General features: G+C 39.1%; 1 protein-coding gene across 2 annotated transcripts in view; it reads right to left on the bottom strand.

Annotated features, from left to right (window-relative positions):
- The window catches only part of MINDY2 (MINDY lysine 48 deubiquitinase 2), a 66,961-nt gene extending 55,233 nt beyond the window's left edge, over window positions 1-11,728 (bottom strand). Inside the window, exon 1 of one of the 2 annotated variants that reach the window (XM_014780775.2) lies at window positions 10,792-11,728. In XM_014780775.2, coding sequence (XP_014636261.1) covers window positions 10,792-11,643 — 852 coding nt within the window. In that variant the 5' untranslated portion in view covers window positions 11,644-11,728. The remainder of the gene's footprint in view (window positions 1-10,791) is intronic. The other variant, XM_004421630.3, reaches the window with a different exon arrangement.
- Between the last annotated feature and the right edge of the window lie 11,423 nt (window positions 11,729-23,151).

Genomic DNA, 23,151 nt, shown 5'->3' with positions numbered 1-23,151 from the left:
AATTAACAAAAGGAAATAGCTACTCTAACTCCAACTATTCAACTATAGGGTAAAACCTCAAGAATTCAGCCCAGTTATTCTGTAATTCTTAGCCATATGAAGAGTGAAGTGTATTTGAGAATAGACTCAAGCGAGGCCAAAAATTAAAACAAAACTTCTCTTTAAAGTGTTGATAAAATCTTAAACAGGAATATAAAATATGCCAAAAGCGATATGCCAAGATTTTGATACCTATGATTTGATATTCTAAGGGGGGAGAGAAATGCAAGGGACTGAGTAATAACTAAGAAATAAGAAGTAGTTTATATAGGTGATGGTAAGTACAAAAATGACCTGCCAAAGAATATTATTAAACATTTAATTAGAATGTCAATTAATAAGTACTCAAGAAATACACAATTCGAATTCTAATATCTCTTTAATGTTAGGGAGATACTTGAGGAGATAAAAAAATGAATATTTGTCAGTCTCTGCTCTTTAGGAAAGTCAAGAAAAAACTTCTACTAATTGCCATTCAATTTGCATGTTACCTTTAATCTACAACAATACTATGAAGCAGGCATTATTATCTTCATTCAAAGAAGGTAATAAGGCATTAAAAAGTTAATTTGTCCAAAGTAGCAGAGATGTGACGTAAGCTGAGATCTGAGTCCAAAGTCAATTACCCTTTCCATTATACCAGTATTTACAGACTTTTAAAAACAGCAAAATATGGGGCTGGCCTGGTGGCGCAAGCGGTTAAGTGTGCTTGCTCCGCTGCGGCGGCCCAGGGTTCGCCAGTTCGGATCTGGGGCGCGCACCGACGCACTGCTTGGCAAGCCATGCCGTGGCGGCGTCCCATATAAAGTGGAGGAAGATGGGCACGGATATTAGCCCAGGGCCAGTCTTCCTCAGAAAAAAAAAAAAAAAACAGCAAAATACTTTCAGTGAAATCTTATGTAAAACATCATCTGAAATATATTTTAAATGAAGAATTGACAGAACTTTGTGACCAATGAAAAGTGGAAGATGGAGAGGATGATGGAACTCAGGAGACAATCATTCTTAATTTGTACATGAATTATTTGATTCCGGTGCTGCAGTCTATTTTTGCATTACTTATGATAAAATGGACCAACTAAATAATGTAATTTCTTCTTAGTTCAAATTTCACTAATTTTGAATATGCAGTAAATCATATAGTATTCACGATTTTTTTAGTTGAAATTATAAAGAAATCACTTTTTTGAAAATATTTAAAGTATTATTAATGGGAATCAAAGGGAAGAAATATAGCTTTTTTTCAAAATAAAGACTAAAAAATCTGGGGCTGGCCCGGTGGCACAAGCGGTTAAGTGCATGCGCTCTGCTGCAGCGGCCCGGGGTTCGCAGGTTCGGATCCCGGGCGCGCACTGATGCACCGCTTGTCAAGCCATGCTGCGGCAGCGTCCCATATAAAGTGGAGGAAGATGGGCACGGATGTTAGCCCAGGGCCAGTCTTCCTCAGCAAAAACGAGGAGGATTGGCAGATGTTAGCACAGGGCTGATCTTCCTCACAAAAAAAAAAAAAAAAAAAGACTAAAAAATCTAAAGATTATTTCAACATGCCTTTAAATTCTAGCTCTGGCAAATAAAATTAGGTATTACAAGCTATTATACATCATGCTTTATATTCTAATTTCTTATATGTACTATTCATTTATCATTAAGAATAATTACTGTACTTAAAAATACTAAAATTCAGACTTTTCAGTAAATTTAACTGACTTTCTACTTGCCATGAGTATCTCAAATCAGGAAAATTTTATAAGAGATGACCTTCAACTGAGAAAGTCCTATTTGAAACACTTTCACCATCAATTTTTATCATAATTTAGACCCCATCCTCAGAGTAATACTGGGGCCTATTTAAAAATATTTAAAACTATCAGAAAGTGCAGATACATTCACATATGTTAGACTTTCAAGAATGTCCTATTTTATATGCAATTCAAAGGGTTAGAGCAATGAAGAATGTTGTTACAGTGAAATTTACCAGTAAAAGATTTACTAGTAAAAGAAGACATCTTCAGCTCAAAATTCACTGGACTTATATTTAAGAAGCTCAGCAAGCTTACCATGCTGAAAAAAATCTACCCAAAGAAAAACTGACAGTGAAACTTGTACATTAATTGCTTGAAAGATAGACGGTAATAGGGTAAGACAAGAGACCAGTTAGAAGGCTACTGAAGTAGTCCAGGTGAGAGATGAAGGTGGCCTGAACTAGGGTAATAGGGATAGAAGTTACTAATTATTGAAAATATCAAAGAATGTATTTAATAAACTATGATGGTAAAGGCAAGCTCATTCACCACGGAACCCAAGAAAGGCTCTGAAATTGGAAGGGTCAGATAATTCAGAAGACATGAGATAAAGCATAGGGTGCTGAAAACAGAAGAATTCTATATAAAGAGCAGCTGGTACCAAATCCCCAGGATTGGTTTTAAGGAATCATGAAGTCTATTTCTGCTTCTCTAACTTTATCATTGGCTCTTCCATCCTACTTTGTCTCAGAACTGCTATCTACCAGTCTTACCGGTATCTTGAATTTTAACTTCCCAACCAAATATCCCGCGTAAGAGCTCAGGTTCTGGAGTGGGTGATAATCTTACCTTGAGCAAGTTATTTAAACTTTATGCACCTCAATTTTCTATATATGTAAAATAGGAACAATAGCTACATAAGAATTTCATGATGCGGTTGAGAAAATTAAAAGAGAAAATGCATATAATTAGCATAGTATCCAGACAAAAATAATTGAGTACTTACTATTATTCAAAGCCCTATGATTGTTGGTACCACCCGTGTTCAAATGTCCTTCACCTGGGACTCAACACAGACAAGGGTGGATGGGGAATGGGAAGGTTTTCCACTGAAGGACTTCTCATAGCAAGGGGAGAGGAGATATCATCAGCCCTCATCCACTTTATCTCACAAATCCAGAGATACTCCACCAAACCTAATTCTTAGGAGAGACTGGAAATGAAAGCCTCAGAAGTGTCACTTGCATCTGTTGTGTAAACAAAACTCCACCATTGTGTGAAGTGTTAATCTCTTCTTACAGGATCTATATTAAAAAACAGGGTGAGCAGAAGCTAAAATGGAATCATTGGCTCACCATCTGTTTTCCCATTTTTATAAGTAATAAACACATTTGGAAAACCTCAAAAGAGCTTTGTGCCTACTTTAGGAAAAGGGGAATATGAGAAAATTTGTGTGATTGCAATGTTCCTGCAAGTCAGGAAATTAAAAACATAAAAGTAAAACCTAGTCAGAATCAAGAAGAGGTGTCTGTGAAAAGGTATGAGAAAAGAAAAGCCATCAAAGGGGCCGGCCCTGTGGCTTAGCGGTTAAGTGCACTCCGCTGCTGGTGGCCCGGGTTTGGATCCTGGGCGCGCACCGACGCACCGCTTCTCTGGCCATGCTGAGGCCGCGTCCCACATGCAGCAACTAGAAGGATGTGCAGCTATGACATACAACAATCTGCTGGGGCTTTGGGGCGAATGAATGAATGAATGAATGAATCAATCAATCAATCAATCAATAAAAGAAAAGCCATCAAGGAAGAAGGGAGAACTAGAGCAAAAACTCATAGCTGGCAAGAGGTTCACCCTTCACGGTGCCTCACTCTGCAGGTGATAATGAGACAGAGGATATGTCCACTTAAACTTTGAATTTTCTGTTAATGGCCTTTTGCTAATTTTGCTATTGAGTTTCCCATATTTTTCTTTCTAATTTATAAGGGCTCTTTGTAAACTAAGAAATTAGCCCTTAGACACATAATCTGACAAAAAGTTCCCTCAGTTTGTGATACGTGTTTGATTTAGTTCCTGGTGGGGTTTTTTTGAGAGGTGGGGACAGCCATCTTTTTGCCTTTTTTGTTTTTTTTACAGAGTCAAATGTATCAATCCTAATTTTACAGTTTCTAGGTATAACGTCTGGAGGAACCAGCTTAAGGTAAAAAACCTTGCTTCAGAACCCTGGCATTCCTACCTTGACTTGGAGTAGGAGATGGTCTCAGCTCCTATTAAGCAAAGAAGGAGAGGGGAAAAGAATTTCCTACCCAAAAGGGCTAGAAAGGAGAGGAGATGTGCTTCCAGCATCTTAAATCAGAACAGTACTTTTACTAAAATGATACAGATTAGACATTACAATATTATATGTCCTCTATCACAATGTACAATATAAGTTATATATGTTTTTTTGAGCGTGTGGACCTCAGAACCTATAACATACTTTCTATAAGAAAACAAAAGTATGACAAAACAGGGACTCCCTCTATTATTAAAGTAATACCTTCATCAACATAAAAATACTAAGGCAGAAACTTTAAAATATGTTTTATAATGCAAATAAATTACATGCAAAAGTAGAAAAATAATAGCATAATGAACTTCAAAGTACCATCACTCAACTTGAACATTTATAACATAAGGTCAGTATCATCAGGAACAGAATTTTGTATATCTTCTGACTTGTTAATATTTATAAACACATATAATTAAATGGGTCGCCGCCCTCAAATATACCTATAAATGGCATTGTTTTTGATAGATAAAATGAAAGAGTAAGGAAAAACTATAAAAAAACACGAAATATAGTCTAAAGTAAAGAAGCAAAATGAAAATGTATTCCAAACAACAAAAGACCCTGAATAGCTAAAGGAATCCTGAGAAAAAAGAACAAAGCTGGAGGTATCACACTCCCTGATTTCAAAATATACTACAAAGCTATAGTAACCAAAACAGCATGGTACTGGCACAAAAACAGACACACAGATCAATGGCATAGAATCGAAAGCCCAGAAATAAACCCACACATCTATGGACAGCTAATCTTTGACAAAGGAGCCAAGAACATACAATGGAGAAAAGAAAGTCTCTTCAACAAATGGTGTTGGGAAAACTGGATAGCCACATGCAAAAAAATGAAAGTAGACCCTTACCTTACACCATACACAAAAATTAACTCCAAATGGATTAAAGACTTGAATGTAAGATCTGAAACTATGAAACTTCTAGAAGAAAATATAGGCAGTACGCTCTTCGACATCGGTCTTAGCAACATATTTTCAAGCACCATGTCTGACCGGGCAAGAGAAACAATAGAAAAAATAAACAAATGGGACTACATCAAACTGAAAAGCTTCTGCACAGCAAAGGAAACCATCAACAAAACGAAAAGACAACCTAAAATTGGGACAAGATATTTGCAAACCATACATCTGATAAGGGCTTAATCTCCAAAATATATAAAGAACTCATGCATCTCAACAACAAAAAAACTAACAACCCAATTAAAAAATGGGCAAAAGACCTGAACAGACATTTCTCCAAAGAATATATACAGATGGCCAACAGACACATGAAAAGATGTTCAAAATCATTAACTATCAGGGAAATGCAAATCAAAACTACCATGAGATATCACCTCACGCCCATCAGAACGGCTATAATTAACAAGACAGGAAACAACATGTGTTGGAGAGGATGTGGAGAGAAGGGAAATCTCATACACTGCTGGTGGGAGTGCAAACTGGTGCAGCCACTACGGAAAACAGTATGGAGATTCCTCAAAAAAATCAAGGATAGAACTACCATATGATCCAGCTATTCCACTGCTGGGTATTTATTCAAAGAACTTGAAAACACCATTGCATAAAGATACATGCACCCCTGTGTTCATTGCAGCGTTATTCACAATAGCCAAGACTTGGAAGCAACCTAAGTGCCCACCAAGGGACGAATGGATAAAGAAGATGTGGTATATATACACAGTGGAATACTACTCAGCCATAAGAAACGATGAAATCCAGCCATTTGTGACAACATGGATGGACATTTCGGGTATTATGCAAAGCGAAATAAGTCAGAGGGAGAAGGTCAAATACCGTATGATTTCCTTCATTAAGTAGTAGATAATAACAACAAGAAACAAACACATAGAGACAGAGATTGGATTGGTGGTTACCAGAGGGGAAGGGGGGAGGGGGGAGGGCGAAAGGGATAATTTGGCACATGTGTGTCGCGATGGGTTGTGATTGGTATTTGGGTGGTGAACATGATGTAATCTATGCAGAAATACGAGTATAATGATGTACACCTGAAATTTATACGATGTTATAAACCAATGTTACTGCAATAAATAAAAATTAAAAAAAAAAAAAAAAGAAAATGTATTCCAAGACATAAATGTAGGTAAATTTACCTGGTGTCAGTTAAACAGAATTAGAAATTTCAGCTTGAATTAAACTGAATGAATAGATTTCCTTCTTTCTTGGTTTGTTGGATTATCACAGCTCAACTATTTTAGAGATTATGAATGATCACCTACTCTCCATGAAAACTCCAACATTTCCAACTTGGTACTTAGCCTGTTTGATAATTTTAACTGTCATCTCCCATCCAGAACCATGGCACTTACTTCCTTTGAATCACTCAAATCCTCCCGATATGTTCAATTTATTGATTTTTCTCATTACTTCATCCTCCCCCAAAAGAGATGATCAACTGTTTCACTTTCAACTCTAATTCCTTTGACGCTCCATGAATTAACCCTTGAAAGCCCAATCCCTGATTACCCTAACCAGCCATTCTTCCTGCTCCTATTTCCAGATATAAGAGAAATACTAGGGAAAAACCAAAAACAAAGTAAAATTGATATACTAAAAGTTTTTAAAGAATACCCCAACTTACCCATTGCCACTTATTACTTTCTACTTATAGCTCAAATTCCTAGGCATAATCTCCAGTGAAATTAGAACTTCTTTAAAATACAATGTACTTTTCTCACAAAACCCACCTCTCAATGCTTTACAACCTCTCTCCTTCTTAATTACTGACAAGTTCAATAGTTATTACCAATGAGGTCAACAGTTATTCTGCCAAAAAGGACGATGAGGCCTCAATTTCCATCTGCTTTTCTATCTTAACATGACTTTGTCTCTGCATCTTCCTTGTCCCATTCCTTCCATTACTTCAGAAAATGAGATTGTTGTTCCTTTCCTCTGTAGAGAATTTTAACACCTAGTCTGAGGAGCCTATATTATCCCGACTTTTCAGTGATCTTGTCCTCACATCTGTCATTTTGGGCAAAATCTTTCCTACTCCATCTTCCTACTCCATTGATGCTGTTGCATTTGACAGTGGTAACTGACCACTTTTTTATTATAGTCTCTCTCCCAGACTACTATCATGACATTGTCCTATTTCTAGTTCTCATTCACATCTCAAATTGTGCCTATAATGGTTTCTTTTACACTCTGTCACCCTTAATGCTTAGCATTCCCCTCCCGCCACCAAGTTTAATCTTTATTCCTCTGTTTTCTCTATGTCTACTGGAGAATGGGGTGGAAGAGGGAGTGGGGAAATACAGGGAGGATGTTTATGCTGGCAATTTGTAGTTTCTCACATATATTGGGATGGAAAAAAGTTGAGAATTATTGCTCACCACTCTCCATGGAGATTCATTTTAGCTACCATACTTATATCTATGCAATAATTGCCCAATTCAATTTTCTCTATAATTTTGACCTCTTTCCTGAGACCCAGCCCTGCTTCTAAAGTCATAATGAACATTTATATTTTTATGTCCCACTATCAGACATTTCCAACCTGACACAACCAAACTTTGACATCAACTTTCCCACCTAAAACACCTTCTCTAGCTTTTGAATGACCCAAGCAATCTGTATTACCCAGATTACAAAAAGTGGTGTCATCTCCTTCATTTCCTATGTCCTGTTAGTGATCAATTCATCATTTAGGCTGTGACATTATCTTCATCAAAGGGGCAAAGAATTCCCCATCCAAAAGAGCTATTCTCATCAATTCTTCCTGCTACACTCACTACAATCTTACCTCTAGTCTAATCTCAAACAAAAAGACCACTTTTTTTTTTTTCTGAGGAAGATTCGCCCTGAGCTAACACTTGTTGCCAATCTTCCTCTATTTGGTATGTGAGCCGCCGTCAGAGCATGGCCACTGATAGATGAGTGGTGTAGGTCCTTGCTTGGGAATCGAACTTAGGCTGCCAAAGCAGAGCAGGCAGAACTTAACCACTAGGCCACCGGGGCAGGCCCCAAAAGATCACTTTCATCATGTCGTTCCTCTGTCCAGTAATTTATAATAGCTCCCTATCATCAGCTATATATAAAGTCTAAACACCCTAGTGACGAGTCCTCTGATATCTGACAACTACCTTCATATCCTATTTACTATTTTTCTCTACTACAGCATTTCTCAAACTTTTTGCTCTCAGGACCCTCTACAGTCCTAAAAATTATTGAGGACCCCAAAGAGCTTTTGTCCATGTGGGTTATATCTATCAATAGTTACTAGACTGGAAATGAAAACTGAGAAAAATTTCAATCACAAGAATACAAAAGCACACATTTCACTAACTGTCAGAGCAATGATGTCATCACACATCATGCAGCCTGGAAAACTCCACTGACACTTGTGAGAGAATGAGAGTGAAAAAGACAAATAACATCTTAGTATTATTATGAAAACAGTTTTGACCTCTAAAAGCTTTGGCTTACTCTGAGAACACTGCTCTATCCAACCTTACTTCTTTTAATCTGTCTCCCTATCAATCATTGATGATTACTGATGAGTAATTTTTGTGTGCAGAAATAGCCTGGAGGCAGAAAGAAGGCTAAGAACCACAGATTTATAAGATAATCTCCAAATTCATTAGCATGCCTGCTCATTCACAGTCTAACCCAACCTATCAATTTTATTTCCTGGTATTGCCATATCCTTCCCCTCCTCCACCACACTCCAACCAAGGCTGGAGTCCCCAGATAGAACAACCCTTTTCCTGCTTCAGCATCTTTGAATACGTACACTATGCCCTCTGCCTGGAAGACCTTCTCTCGCTCATCCTTCAGACCCAGTTCATAGGTTCCCCTGACACATCCCATTCTCAATTACCCTTTCTCTGTAATTCCATAGCACATTTAGAACTTTACACATTGTACTGTAATTATTGTTTATATGTCTGTCTCTCCACTAACAGTGAGCTAAATGAGAGCAGACGTGTATCTTACTCGTCTTTGTATTTCTAGTACTTTACACATACAAGGAACCCAAACGTTTAATCCTTCACTTGAAGCCATGTCTTTCAAAGAGTCAGCTCAAAGCCCGTCTATGCCCAAATATTCCAGACCACAGTATTTGCTCCTTCCTCTGAACTTCTGGAGTACTATATAGAAACTAAGAAGAGAGAAAAGCCTAAAAGAAATTATTATTCCTTCCTACAAGTCTAACTCCCTAGTCTGACATTCCAGGGCCTTCATCAAGTGGCTCTTTTCACCTTCACAATTTTATTTCCTATTATTCTCCAACATGAACTTACCACTTCTGTCATCCAATAAACACACACACACACACAATATCCATTCTACTCTCATCACTTTTGTTTATACTCTTCCCTCTCCCAGGAATTCCATTTCCCTGTTATTTTAAATTTTACTTTTCCTTAAAAGCTTGGTTCAAGACCCACAAATTCTATGAAGCTCTCTGGCACCATGCCAGACCAAAGGAAAATTTCCTCTTTTAGGATATCTAATGCATTTCAATCTGTTTCCTATAAGCTAGTATTTACAGTGTATTGTCTTGCATTGTTCTTTAATAATTTCAAGTAAGTCAACGCTGCAACCCCAAATAGCTTGACAGCTCTTCAAGAGCAGACACAGTCTTCACTCAAAACATTTGAGTGCCATTATGTACCAGACATTGGTAAGATTTCTAATCTTATTTCTTTTGTATCAGCCCTTGCTAGTAACAGGAAGACAAAGGCATGTAATAAATACTATTCCCTTTACTTGATTTTATTCCTAACTGGTCAGAATAATCCAGATTTTTTTCTAGGGAACATTGTATCTATAGACACAATTATCAATTTGAAAATAAAATATGTGCTATAAGATGCATCTTCTCAGCATCCTACAACTGCAAGCTTAAATAAGACACCTCATTTATACGTAACTCACTCCGAGTCTTCAATACACTTACTTTTGAAGGGCTCTTCTCTTTTTTGCTCCTTTACTTTGGATATATCTTATTTTAGTTTTTACAGTTTTAGCTCCCTTAACACATTCTGATGAGTGGTTAGTAATAATGCCAAACTATTTAAGTAGATCCAAAGAAATGAGGCAAGTAAAAATCATGCATAAAATGAAAATACAATCTTTGAAAACCAAGAAGATATGGTAATTGGGTTTCAGACCAATGCTTTTCCTTAAATGGAATTTGTCTAAGGGGCCACATCTTCCCTATCACCATTTCCTTAAGTATCCACACCCAATGGAACAAGCACTAGTTGGAAAATAGACTAAACAAAACCATCAAAACTTGCTCCCCGATATTATGGATTCATGGTAACTTCTGAGGGTCATTTTCCCAAATTCTTCACTCTTTTGAATATGTGATAAAGTCAGTAAGAAGGAAATAACATAGAAAAATACAGTTTAAAAAATCCTAGGGTTTAGGACGCTCTAAGTGCTAATTGTTTGTAAGTCTATCAACCACCACTGAATGTCGAACGCTCATTTAAACATTACAAGAGAGACCTGAGGTTGTCGGCAATGCTTTCTGATATACATAGAATATTCTTTCAACAAGGGAGTCCCAGAATGAATTTCGCGCAAGAAAAGGGGACTGATGATGAGGAAAGAAAGGAGGAAGCCATCAGTTGACATGCAGCAGCTCCCTCACCTCGTTTTTCCCCTCCCCAAAAGTCTAGGAAATAGAAAGCTGCAGAATGTACCTTCCAGGCCAGAAGCAAAACATTGAGGATGGCTAGCAAAGGGCAGGGTCCATTCTCATTCTGGGTGATGATGGGTGTGTTCTCTTCCTTCCACTGGATCCACTTGATGTGATAGACAGATTGTCCCGGGAAGCGGTCCTTGGAGGCCGCCAGCACCTGAGCTGACTCCCCCTCCTCCTCCTCCTGTCTGCACAGAGGCACGGCCCCGGGCAACACCGCCGCGCCCTCCTCCTCCTCCTCTTCCTCGGGGACCCTGTTCTCAGCTCCCTCCTCACTATTGAACTCGGAGCTACTGGGGAAAGAATGCAGGTTCGAGAACGACTCCAGGGAGTCCATGCTCGGCGATTCCCCCGGAGGGCTCGGGTCGCTGCAACTGCTGCTGAGGCCGCCGGCGCTGCTGGGCTCCTCGGAGCCCACGGCCGCCGACTCTGCCCGGCAGGTGCCGGTGGGTTCCGGGCGGGCACCCGCGTCTCCGGCCGGACCCAACCCATGGCCCGCTCCGGCCTCGGCTGTCTCGGGGGAAGCGGTCACCTTGTGCTGCCCTCCCAGAGGCGCCTTCTGGGCAGCAGGACTCGCCGAATCGCTCTCCTTCAAGTCCAAGCCCGAGAAGGGGCTACGGAGTCCGGGAACCGGAGGCAAGCCGGCGGGAGAAAGCGAGTTCGGGAGGCTCCTCCCGCCGGCCGCCGCCCCCTGCCCATTCCCGCCGTCGCTCTCCGCCGTCCATACTCCAGGACCATCCCCAGCGGCGAGCCCGGTCTCCTGTCGCCCTTCCTGCGGAGAACCTGTCCCTGGCGCTGGCCCGGCGGCCACCCCGTTTTCTAGCGGCTGCAGGCTCTCGGGGCCGCTCTCCATACCCAGCCGCCCGCCCCTCGCTCTAAAGAGACCGCGGCGGGTTCTCCTCAGCCAGCGCCTCCGACGCCATGACAGCGGCACTGGCTGCTACAGCGCCCTTGCGCGGCCTCGGCCAGGCACGTCACCGGGGAGGGCACCGGGAGCGCGCGCGCGCCGCCGCGCTGTGGACCGGCTCTGGGCGTGCCTGCGCGCCGCCGGGTGAGGGCGAACCGCGCAGCAGCGGCCCACGCAGCCCCGCCCCTTCCGCGCGCCCGCCCGCCCGAGCTCGCGCTCGGAAGGCGGGGCGTGGCGGGCGTGGCCAGGAGGAAAACATTCTCTCACTATGTGGCCGGAAGTTGAACTCTGGGGCAGCGCGACCGCGCGCGGCTTCTTTAAAGGCTAGGCGGGTGGCAGACAGCTTGGTTGTGCCGTTTTAGAGCTGGGTCGTGTGTGGCCCAGCCTTGCGGTCGGGGATGGGGAGTTGGCGGTGGTTGTAGTATTTGGCAAAGAGCTCGTCCTTGAAGGGCTCAGGAGATTTGTTTCCCCAGCTTGTAATATGGAAAATGGAAGGAATTTCTTAGGAGATGCAGATGTTAAAGGCTGGGATCTACTCGAGGTGTTTGGCTGACAACACTGCACAAATTCCAGTCTCCCTCGGTTTTGGCTGAGAAACACTGTGCTCCCCACCAGCTACTGGTGAAAACGTTCGCCCTACATGAGGCGTCAGTGCGGTTGTGGATATTGGCCTGGGCAGCAAAAAAAAGTGGGTAATTTGGGCCAATCATAATAAATTAGCTTGTGTTTGCATTAGCCAAGTCTTTGCGGTTTTGTTAACTTGGCCTCGCTTTGCATGGAGTGGGAAGTGCCTGTTCCTGAAAAAGTGACTTTTCTAATTAGAATTGACTTCTCTTAAGGACGTGCAATTTTCAGAGAGGACGGAGAAGACTGAAAGTTTTTTTGGTGACAAAATGGATTTGGGTCCTATTCTGACCTGTTCCTGACGAGGGCTTTTTTTTTCTTTTTCTTTCTTTTGTTTTTTGTCTTTCAACATTTTCTAGGCTCTGGGGATACAAAAATTGACAAGACAGATCTTTCGTAGTCAGATATGTAAATACCTGATACCTAATAGAATGTAATCTTTTTGTATCTCTTGGTTAGAGAAGGTAGACACAATTACAAACTAGTGTTTCCTTCACTGATTTAACACACTTCCGTACCAAGTACATTGCTGGCTACTGTGTTTGGCACTGGTAATGCCATGGTGAGTAAGAGAAAGGGCTCATACCTTCATGGAGTTTACTATCTAGTGTTTTTTTCTTATTGCTATATTTTTCATACTTGCTTGGAAAGTATGGTTTCCTGAGAATGCAGAAGATGGAGCTCCTTCCACCTTTGTACACTGATACAATATTATGATATTTATCCAACTCTTGGACAAGAGGAAAATTAGAAAAGATAGTGGAAAGCTTCTTCAGAATGTTGAATTTAGGTGTTTTTTGTAATTTTGGTCTCCATATCAATCCATAAGCAATAAATACTATTGTTCAAATTAGAATTTTGCCCTGAAAAAGGATTGCAAATGTTAACAGATTAAGATATATGCTGCTGGATTAAGCATTTTAGAGTGTTTACGGCCTTTACGTGCAAATGAGAATGTTACAGATTTCAGGAAATTCAGAATTTAGCATGATGTTTTGATTATAAACAGGAGATTTGTAAAGATGTGTTATATGAATAAATTGAATGTGTGAATCATTTACAGGCCAAACTCCATAGTAGACCCCAAAATCATGAAACACACATCTCAAATAATGGCCTTTCTCCATTTTTCAAAAACCCTCCTGAGATAAACCTGTACTTGCCCTGGTAGTTGTTATTGGTATATGTTTCAAATGCTCACATGCATAATTTAATTATTTATGAGAAAGAAACAGATCAAATTTTTTATATGTTGTCAGCAGTTATATAAGCCAAGATGAACAGCCATGAAAATTTATGTATTTATTTAAGTTTGTGAAAATTTACATAGTTATTTTTCCAAGGGAGGTGGGGAGTGGCATCTAGGGAGAAATGCCAGAAGGTAGTAAACTAAAAAATGTCTCATTCTTGTTTTGCTCTTATGTATTTTTAGCTAAATGTGAGATGAGATATATCATCTTAAAATAAAATGGTTACTATCCAAATTTTTAAAATTATTTTTCAGAGTTACAAATAGAATAGTCTTAAAAGTCATAGTTTATATAAAAACAAAGAAGTTCCCTGCTCTATCCCTCCACACTTTTGAATCTTGGTCTTTGGAAGCTGTCCCATTCAACTCCTAGATATTCTTTAGCTCTTATTCCCATATTTCTGAGTAGCATGATTACACTCTGCTTTCTTCACTTAAAAATTGTAGACATTGTTTATTGTTTTATTCCCAGGAAAGATGAGGATTTTCTCTCTTTTCTCTCACACGATTCTTCTTCCTCTTGCTCCAACTTTCCAATTATTTCAAAATTTTTAATTAAATGAAGTACTCGTAGTTTAAAGCCTTAAAGTTATGTAAATATTATTCACCACTAAGTCAGGTATTTTACTATGACTCTGATTATATTTCTTTTCCTGTTAAAGTTTTTGTTTTTCCTGGAATTAACAGTTACTTCATCATTTTATTTGTTTGCTTAACTCTTCACTTAACAGTAACTCAGCCACAAACTTACTGGTATAGTCAACCATATCAAGTTACCTCTCAAACCCATTTTAATCTTGGCTACATCCTTCAGGGAACGCTCACTTCTCTTGCTCTGATCTGGACTTGTTTCATAGGCCTGCTGCACAGCTTGTTTCCTAGGATTTCTTTTTCACTGTTGTCTTAGGAATTCCTTCCTCTTCTCTTCCGTGTTGATTCCTTTCTTTCTTGGATCTCCTGTCTTCCTCTTTTTTTGATTTGGTGGAACATAGTCTTAGTTAACTTCCTAAGAAAGAGTCCATAGGAAGCACATTTTTGTAGATCGTGAATCTCTGAAAACAAAGATAGACTTTTATTCTGTCTTTACATTTTATAGTTTGGCTGGATATAAAATTCACTGTTGGAAATACTTTTTCCTCATTTTGAAGTCATGGATCAATTGTGTTCTAGCTTCCAGGTAATTGTAGTCTGATAGTATCAGACTCCAGAACCTTCGTGTATAACCTGTTTCTTCTCTCTGAAGTTTATTTTATCTTTTTCTTCTTGGTGTTCTGACATTTCAATATTTGATACACCTTTGGGTAGGTCTTGCTTTATTTATTGGGCTGGGTACTTCATGATTACATTCAACGTAAAAACTTATGTTCTTTGGTTCTGGGAAATTTTCTTTTTTCATTTCTTTTATAATTCTTATCTCTTCTCTAATTTTATTTATCTTCTTGTTCTACTTTCTAAGAGATTTCCTCAACTTTATCTTTCAATTCTTTTTAATGCATTGTTTATTGATGCTATCTTATATTTAATTTCCAAGAGTTCTTTCTAGTTTCTTTTTATTGTTTAATGATATCCTGAACTTTCATCTCTTAGAATATTGATCATAATTTTTAATGTATCCTTTATATTTTCAAAGACTATCTGAACCATGTGCTATAAAAAAGTATACTTAGTCAGCATGGAGTTAATCAGAGAGTGGGAGATGGGGGATACAAGCATAAAACGTTTTTACTCTTTGGGAGGGCAAAATCTGTTTTGGGAAATAACACGTATTCACATGAAATGATCATTGAGAATATAAGTCAGTTAACTAATACTAAATGAGTGGTGCAAAAGATAACCGTGATAAAAATTCAGATGAGGAAAAATCTTTTAATGTGAGATAATTAAGGAAGAATTAAGCTACACTCTCCTAATTAAAATCACAGGCTGATTGTTAGCTCAGGCTAACAATGCAAAAAATATATCTCTAAGTCTCAAAATGGTTATTCTTTTATATGTTTATCCATTTATTTTGCTGAGCAAGATTCGCCCTGAGCTAACATCTGTTGTCAGTCTTCCTCTTTTTGTATGCGAGCCACCACCACGGCATGGCCACTGACAGCCAAGTGGTGGAGGTCCACACCTGGGAACCGAACCTGGGCCGCTGAAGTGGAGCACACCAAACTTAACCACTAGGCTACTGGGGCTGGCCCAAAATAATTATTCTTTTAAAATTCTCTGTTTTTCTTAGTTAGATCATAGCTTTTCTATCTACCATGACAGAAAAGTTGGTGCTATCTTTGACTTTTACCCTAGTTTATTTAGTGGCTACCGTCTCATCTATCAAGTCATGCTGATATTATACACTCCTTTCCTCCTTCATTCATCTGTAGCCACCCCCTAGCAGAGTTCTTATCCATTACTACTAGAGTATAGCAGCATTCTAATTATTCCCCAGCCTGTGGTTTTCTCTTCCTCAGCTTATCCTGCATAAACCTATAAGAGCTATAATTCAAATATCTTGCTTTTATTTTGTTGATGGTTCTACTAAAAATAATTTGATGGTTCTTTATTGTTAGCTGAATTAAGATTGGCTCTGAGCAGAAGATCACACAGGTATGGGGCATATATACCTTTACTCCTCTTTGCTTAGTTCTGTTCTCAAGATATGGTGATAAATTTCTAAGTTAAAATCAAGGGTTTCCACGTAATTCAAATTGCCCTGGCTCTGGCTCTTGACTGCTTATGCAGAAACTCCAGCCTCCTGCAAAGTGCATACCCTATTTAATTATTTCTGAGAGCCCCCATGAGGAGTGCCACACCTGTTCAGAAACAAATCCAATCCTATGATATTCTACCAGGTGCTGCTTCTACTCCATGCTGCTTTACCAGATGCTAGTCTGTCCTGGTGGTGTTAAAGATGCCTGATGGTGAAAGGAGGGAAATGACCTTCTTTTCCCTTTTATTATAGCTCAAATATGCTACACTATTAGTGAAATGGTTCTCTGGATTTTACTTACATAGTCCTTTTTAAAAGTGGGACCTAAATATGGGTCTGGATAGGCTGCATCAGGAATGAATTCAAGGAATATATTCCATCACCTTCAACTCAGAATCCTGATTCCTCTGGTCTTACGCCAATGGTTAAGGTTTTATTATCAGATCAAGTATATTGTGCATTAGGACTTCTCTCCTCAAACATGCTTCTGCCCTGCCAATCCACCAGTGTGCCAGATATCTCTTAACTCTAGTACAGTTGTTCTTGAAGTATGGTTTTTCTATTAGCATATCAACATCACCTGGTAACTTGTTAAAAATGAATATTCTCTAGTTCCACCCCACATCCACAGAATCAGGAACTCTGGGTGTAGAGCCCAGTAACACAGAGGTCTGTGTTTTAACAAGACCTCTACCTCTAGATTCTGATACACAATAAAGTTTGAGAATTACTACTCTAGCATTAGGGAAGCCTCCCCTCCCCACTGCTATGGTAAATAAATAAACCTTAGCAAGAGTAAAAGTCTTCTCAATTCACCCTCTATAGCCAATGTTATTTTTCATTCCTGTCCCAGAACTCCACAATCCTCCAAAGTTAGTCTTTTGGCCATTTTTTCTGTATATTCTCCCTGGAGGAGTATGTATATGTGTGTACATATATATGTGTGTGTGTGTAGATATACAGATATATATCTATATCTATATATCTCTATATCTCCACCATCAAAGTCATGTCTAAAACTGTATTTTATCATCCTGATCTCAAAATGCTTTTTGTTCTTTTCTTTCCCACATTTTTCCATGTTAATATCAGTTTCTGTCACCCAGGCTTAAAACATTCCAGTAGTTTTGTTTTAGTTTCCTCACACTCAAGGAGTCCTATTTTTAAATTTAAAATGTTTGGGGCTGGCCCCATGGCGTAGCGGTTAAGTGCGCGTGCTCCGCTGCTGGTGGCCTGGGTTCAGATCCTGGGCGCACACCCATGCACCGCTTGTCAGGCCTTGCTGTGGCGGCGTCCCACATAAAGAGGAGGAAGATAGGCACGGATGTTAGCTCAGGGCCAGTCTTCCTCAACAAAAAGAGGAGGACTGGCATGGATGTTAGCTCAGGGCTGATCTTCCTCACACACACAAAAATATTTTAAATGTTTAATGTCAAAAATAATTAATTTTGTTTTTGTAACATAAAACCAAAACATTCATTTTAGAAAAATCAGAAAACATAGATAAGCAAAAGGAAGAAAATAAAAACACCCCTCATAACACTATGTGGAATGAAGTATTAGAGATAACACTAGTGATACTTCACAGTATGGGTATCCTTCCCAAACTTTTCTAGACCTCTGAACACATATATTTTTGTAAACAAAAATTGGACCATGCTGAACACATTTTTTCAGTTATCAGTATATTGTGAACATCCTTATGCATTAATATACATTCATCTGCAACATTCCTAGTGAATTAAGACTATTCTATCATATGGCTGAACCAGTCCCTGCTTCTTGGGCATTTAGATTGTTTCCACTGTTTAACTATTATGAGCTTAACTGCAATAAATGCCCTTGTAGCTGAATCTTTATATATGCACTTATAATTGTGTTCCTCAGATAAATTTCCAGAAGTTCAAGTCAGATCAGGATTTGACTCTTCCTTCAATGTTTGGTCCAAGCCTTGCTTTTCATTCTCTCTGGTGCTGTCCTAAGTCAATGAGTGTGTTGGAGTAAACCTGCTAATTGATTTCTCTATAGTTTCTTTTCCTTCGAGTACATTGTGTATATTACCAGATTAAACAGTGCTTTCATTATTTCTTTCTACCCTGAAAAACCTTTAAAGGTACTTCCTCTTTTTTTTTTTTAATTTTATTTATTTATTTTTCCCTCAAAGCCCGAGTAGATAGTTGTATGTCATAGTTGCACATCCTTCTAGTTGCTGTATGTGGGACACGGCCTCAGCATGGCCAGAGAAGCGGTGCATCAGTCCGCGCCCGGGATCCGAACGCGGGGCCGCCAGCAGCAGAGCGCGCACACTTAACCGCTAAGCCACAGGGCCGGCCCTCAAGGTACTTCCTTAATCACTAAGTATCATGAATTGGCTTGGCATTCAAAGCTTTTCTTAATCTGTCCTCATTCTATTTAACCAGACTTATCAACTACTAAAGTGTAATAATAACCCTCTTTCTATAAGATTTGGTTTACTCACTGAACTAATTATACCTATCCAAATCATTGCCTCATTTTGTTTCCCTAATTTAAAGTGGCCTCTCTCTTCTCTTAATCCCAGATTACCTTTCAAAGTCTTGTCAGATCATATCCAACTTCCCACCTCCAACTCCTCTGTTCTCACTACACCGTTCAAAATATATGACTGAATTTCCTCAGGTCTAAGGTTCATTTTCTTAATATTTAAAATTTTACAGATTCAGGGCCGGCCCTGTGGCTTGGTGGTTAAGTGCCCGCACTGCAATGCTGGTGGCCCGGGTTCGGATCCCGGGTGCGCATTGAGGCACCACTTCTCCGTCCATCCTGAGGCCGAGTCCCACATACAGCAACTAGAAGGATGTGCAGCTATGACATACAACTATCTACTGGGGCTTTGGGGGGAAAAAATAAAATAAATAAAATCTTTAAAATTTTATAGATTCAGAATTAAACATTTTTTGAACATTAATGCTCTTTTCTTCAAAAGCTATTACAATTGAGGATATCTTAGAATCAAGGAAATATATCCTCTTCTCTATTATTTTTATATGTTGACATTGACTTTCCAAGAGAACCTGGTCTTTTATGTCCACTCTATCCTTCATGTTTATGTAGAACAGTGATTGTCAGGCTGCAGTGTGAATCACTCTCATGTGGGAAGCCTGTCAAAATGCATGTTTCTGGGCTGCATCTCTAGGAATTCTGATTCAACAGAATTGGAGAAAAGCCCAGGAATCTGCAGTTTTGACAAGCATCCTAAGTGACTCTGCTGCAGGTATTCCACTGGCCATACATTGAGAAACACTCACCTAGAACAATATCAGATAATAACCACTTGCATTGTTGAGAAGTACAGTTGGCAATGGTGAATATGCGTATAGTAAGAAATATGACTCATTTGGCTTATAATTACAATAATGAACCCCTGTAATTATTTCTTGAATATCTGCAATGTGGTGCTTTGGGGCACAGAAGAGAATATTAAACATAGTCACAAGGAAACAACCTAATCTAGTAGAAAGTATGATGAATGGAGACCGCAAGTCCTGGGTCCAGAACCTGGTCCTGCCATTGACTAATTTTACAAGCTTGGGTATGTCAATTTACTTCTCTTACTTTCGATTTTCACCTTTTGTAAAAGGAAAAAAAAGGCAGGGGAAAAATAGTGCGAATGATTTTGCGATGTGGTTTTGTGAATGAAATGGGAACAGACAGCAAATCATTTCAAATATATTATTATTGCCTCTGCCCTCAAATTGGTTACAATCTGGTTAGAAAGACAAAGCATAAACATTTACAAGTAAAATAAAAATGTGACACCTAAGGCAGTAAATAAGGGCTACTATGAAGTACTTCCCAGAAAGCTAAGAATTAAATAACCAAATCAGTTAGCTGTTTGTTATATTTCCCTTAGAAGACAGGATTCTTTCCACAAGAAGCAAAAGTAAGGCCTGGAAATTGAATCAAAGTCTGAATAAATGTAAAAATGTTGTCTAATCAATTATATCATTCCTGAAGCAAGCAAATAATAATAATAGAAAGGGAGATGGTGGTCTGCATGGAGTCTAGAGAAGATCTCAAAACATAAGGGTTTGTCACAGTGTGCTTCCCTCACCATCTAGGGTAGAGGTCATCTAATAGGTGGTTGGCCTGGTACCTGTCTGGTACCTGGTACTCTTGATAGATTCTAATGTGGCATAGTAAGTTGGATAGTTGGATGAATTAGCCAGTAAAATCATTCCATTAAGTTCTTCTGCACTGACGCCTTGCTTACTAAGCTACTTTCAATTATGATTTAGCTTCTCAGATGTTGAAGATAAAAAAGAGAATGCATTGACTTGCTAACAAGAATGTCTAACTTGTAAGACAATAAGATGGCATTTGGATCAAAACATAAGTCCCTTGAGAGTTTAGTTTCTGTGAATTAGTCCTTGTTGGCTGATTAACTCAAGTTGCACTGAGAAAAATCAAGCTTCTGGACTTTCAAGGACAAGAGGTATATTCTGGACCATGGCAATGAGAATAAGCATGGATTCACCTAGTAATTCAAAAGACTAGACTACAAGATTTGGAGTTTAAGATTTCATTTCTGAGAGCCAAAACTGTAATTAAGTTAAGTCCTAGCTTGGTAACATAGGGCTTAGCCTAAGTGACTCCATTTTGAGCCTGTTTTTTTTTTTTTTTTAACGTACTGTATAAGCAGAAAGGAACATGAAAGGGGGAATGTTCAAGATGCTTTGGGGTTCCCAAGGGTAGACTGGTTTGACTGGATGGAATAGGAGTTTCATTTAAAGGAGAAGAGAAAAAAGGTTGGACAAATGAGTTTGTTTTTGTGGAGTTTTTGGGTTAGAAGCCTGGTCTGCCCCTGTTTCCTCATGTGTGAAGTGGGATATGTCTACTTCACAGCATTGTTGCAAACGGTAATGGGATCGTGTATGTCAAGTGCTTATCATGGTGCCTGGCACTACTTCAAGAATATTGTCTTCCAGAAGTAGTCTGGAAATCCCCAAATCAGGAGCAGAACAAATATTTGTTGAATGAATGAGCAATAATTATCATTGTCACCCCGTAAGATTTTTTGGGTGCCCTCTGCTTTGCCTCAAAGCCTCTCTATCTCTGCCCTCTGTAATATCAGGATAATAATATGAGAGTTTTCATAAAGTAACATGATTAATTGCAGATGAGGGATATAAATAATAGATATTTTAGACTAAAATGTGATTGAGATTAGTGGGGTGTCAGGGGTCTAGGAAAACACTTCAAGACTATTTGGAACTTGGTCTGCTTCTTAAAATAGAGATCAACAGCTCAAATCCTGATGGGGATGGTGCAGGCTAGGGTGACATTAGACCAGCCATGTCCAAGGAGGGTAGCCTCTACTCAATTTCAGCCAATTGATGTTTCGCAAGAACTTGTCTGCCTAACTTTTCAGTTTTCACAGAAAATCTGGAATCTAGGATTTAACATGAAAGCTCTTAAGTGTTGGATATTGCCATATAATTAAGAAAAAATTTTTTAAACTACAAGTCAAACTAAACATGTCTGTGAGTCTAATTTGGTTTATGAACTACCAGGTTGTGACCAGCACTTTAAAGGCCATGTAATACTTGTTAAAAGATAAACTGAGGCTTATTAAAAAATTTAAGTGTTTATCTGAGCAAAAATTGAATTGAATCAGGCAGGAACTAATCTTGCAGATAGAAAAGAGCTCCGAGGAGCTGTACAAAATGAAAGACTTTATAGGCAGAAGGGAGCGGGAACAAGGAAGTTATGCTGAGCAAAAAAAAAAAAAGTGGGTTGGTTATTTATTGCAAGGTCACTTTCCTTTAGGGGATGACAGAGGTCTATCAGGCAGATGACCTAACTAGTGCTGATCAGGGGTTTGCTGATTGACTGGTTTAAGATTCCATTTCTGGGATAGCTGAAACTGTAATTAAGTCTCAGTTTGGTGACGTGGGGCTTAGCTTAATTGACTCCATTTTAAGCCTGTTGTCTTGTTTTTTTGTTTTTTATTTTTTTTTAACTGTATAAGCAGAAAGGAAACAGGGGGGACAAAAAGCATGGAAGGGCGAGAGTTTAAGATGCTTTGGGGTTCCCAAGCATAGACCAGTTTGACTAGATGGAGTAAGAGGTTCATTTAAAGGAGAATAGAAAAGAGGTTGGACAAATGAGTTTGTTTTTGTGGAGCACCTTGGATGTTAAAATAAGATATCAGGGTTTTCAGCAGTGACAGGCCACTCCTAGTTTTTGAATAAATTACTGAAATGGATCTTATTCTAGCATTAAGGTTCAATAAACATTTGTTATTTATATATTTGCTTAACTCTCTGAGGCCCCATTTTTAAAAGCCCCATAACGTGTGATTCATTCCTATCTTCAAGAATTAGAGGGCCGGTCCCATGGCTTAGCGGTTAAGTGCGCGTGCTCCGCTGCTGGCAGCCCTGGTTCGGATCCCGGGCCCGCACCGATGCACCGCTTCTCGGGCCATGCTGAGGCCGCGTCCCACGTACAGCAACTAGAAGGATGTGCATCTATGACATACAACTATCTACTGGGGCTTTGGGGGAAAAAAAAAAGAATTAGGGAAGATACTAAATAAAAAAATACAATACAGTTTGATAAAGCTATATATTGGAAGTATGTAAATAGCAGATATCAAGTTTTGTCTAATGGTAAGGCTAGTGAAAATTTTACAGAGGAGAAGCCAGAGCCATATTTTAACAATATCTATTCCCTTACATTCGAAAGGAAATTGACATTTATTAAATGCCTTCTGAATGCTTTAAGTAATAAATACCATTTTTCACTTTTCTCTTTTCCCCAAAAGTGGATTTTCTCAGTGCTTTTCTTCTCTGATCGCTCTTTTACACAGAAAGCAAAATCCTAACAAAAAAGTTTCTTAAAATGA

The sequence above is a fragment of the Ceratotherium simum genome, chromosome 3 (genome assembly GCF_057802395.1).
Source record: "Ceratotherium simum simum isolate JZ-2026a chromosome 3, ASM5780239v1, whole genome shotgun sequence".
Lineage (NCBI taxonomy): Eukaryota > Metazoa > Chordata > Mammalia > Perissodactyla > Rhinocerotidae > Ceratotherium > Ceratotherium simum.
This window is presented reverse-complemented; position numbering and strand designations above follow the sequence as displayed.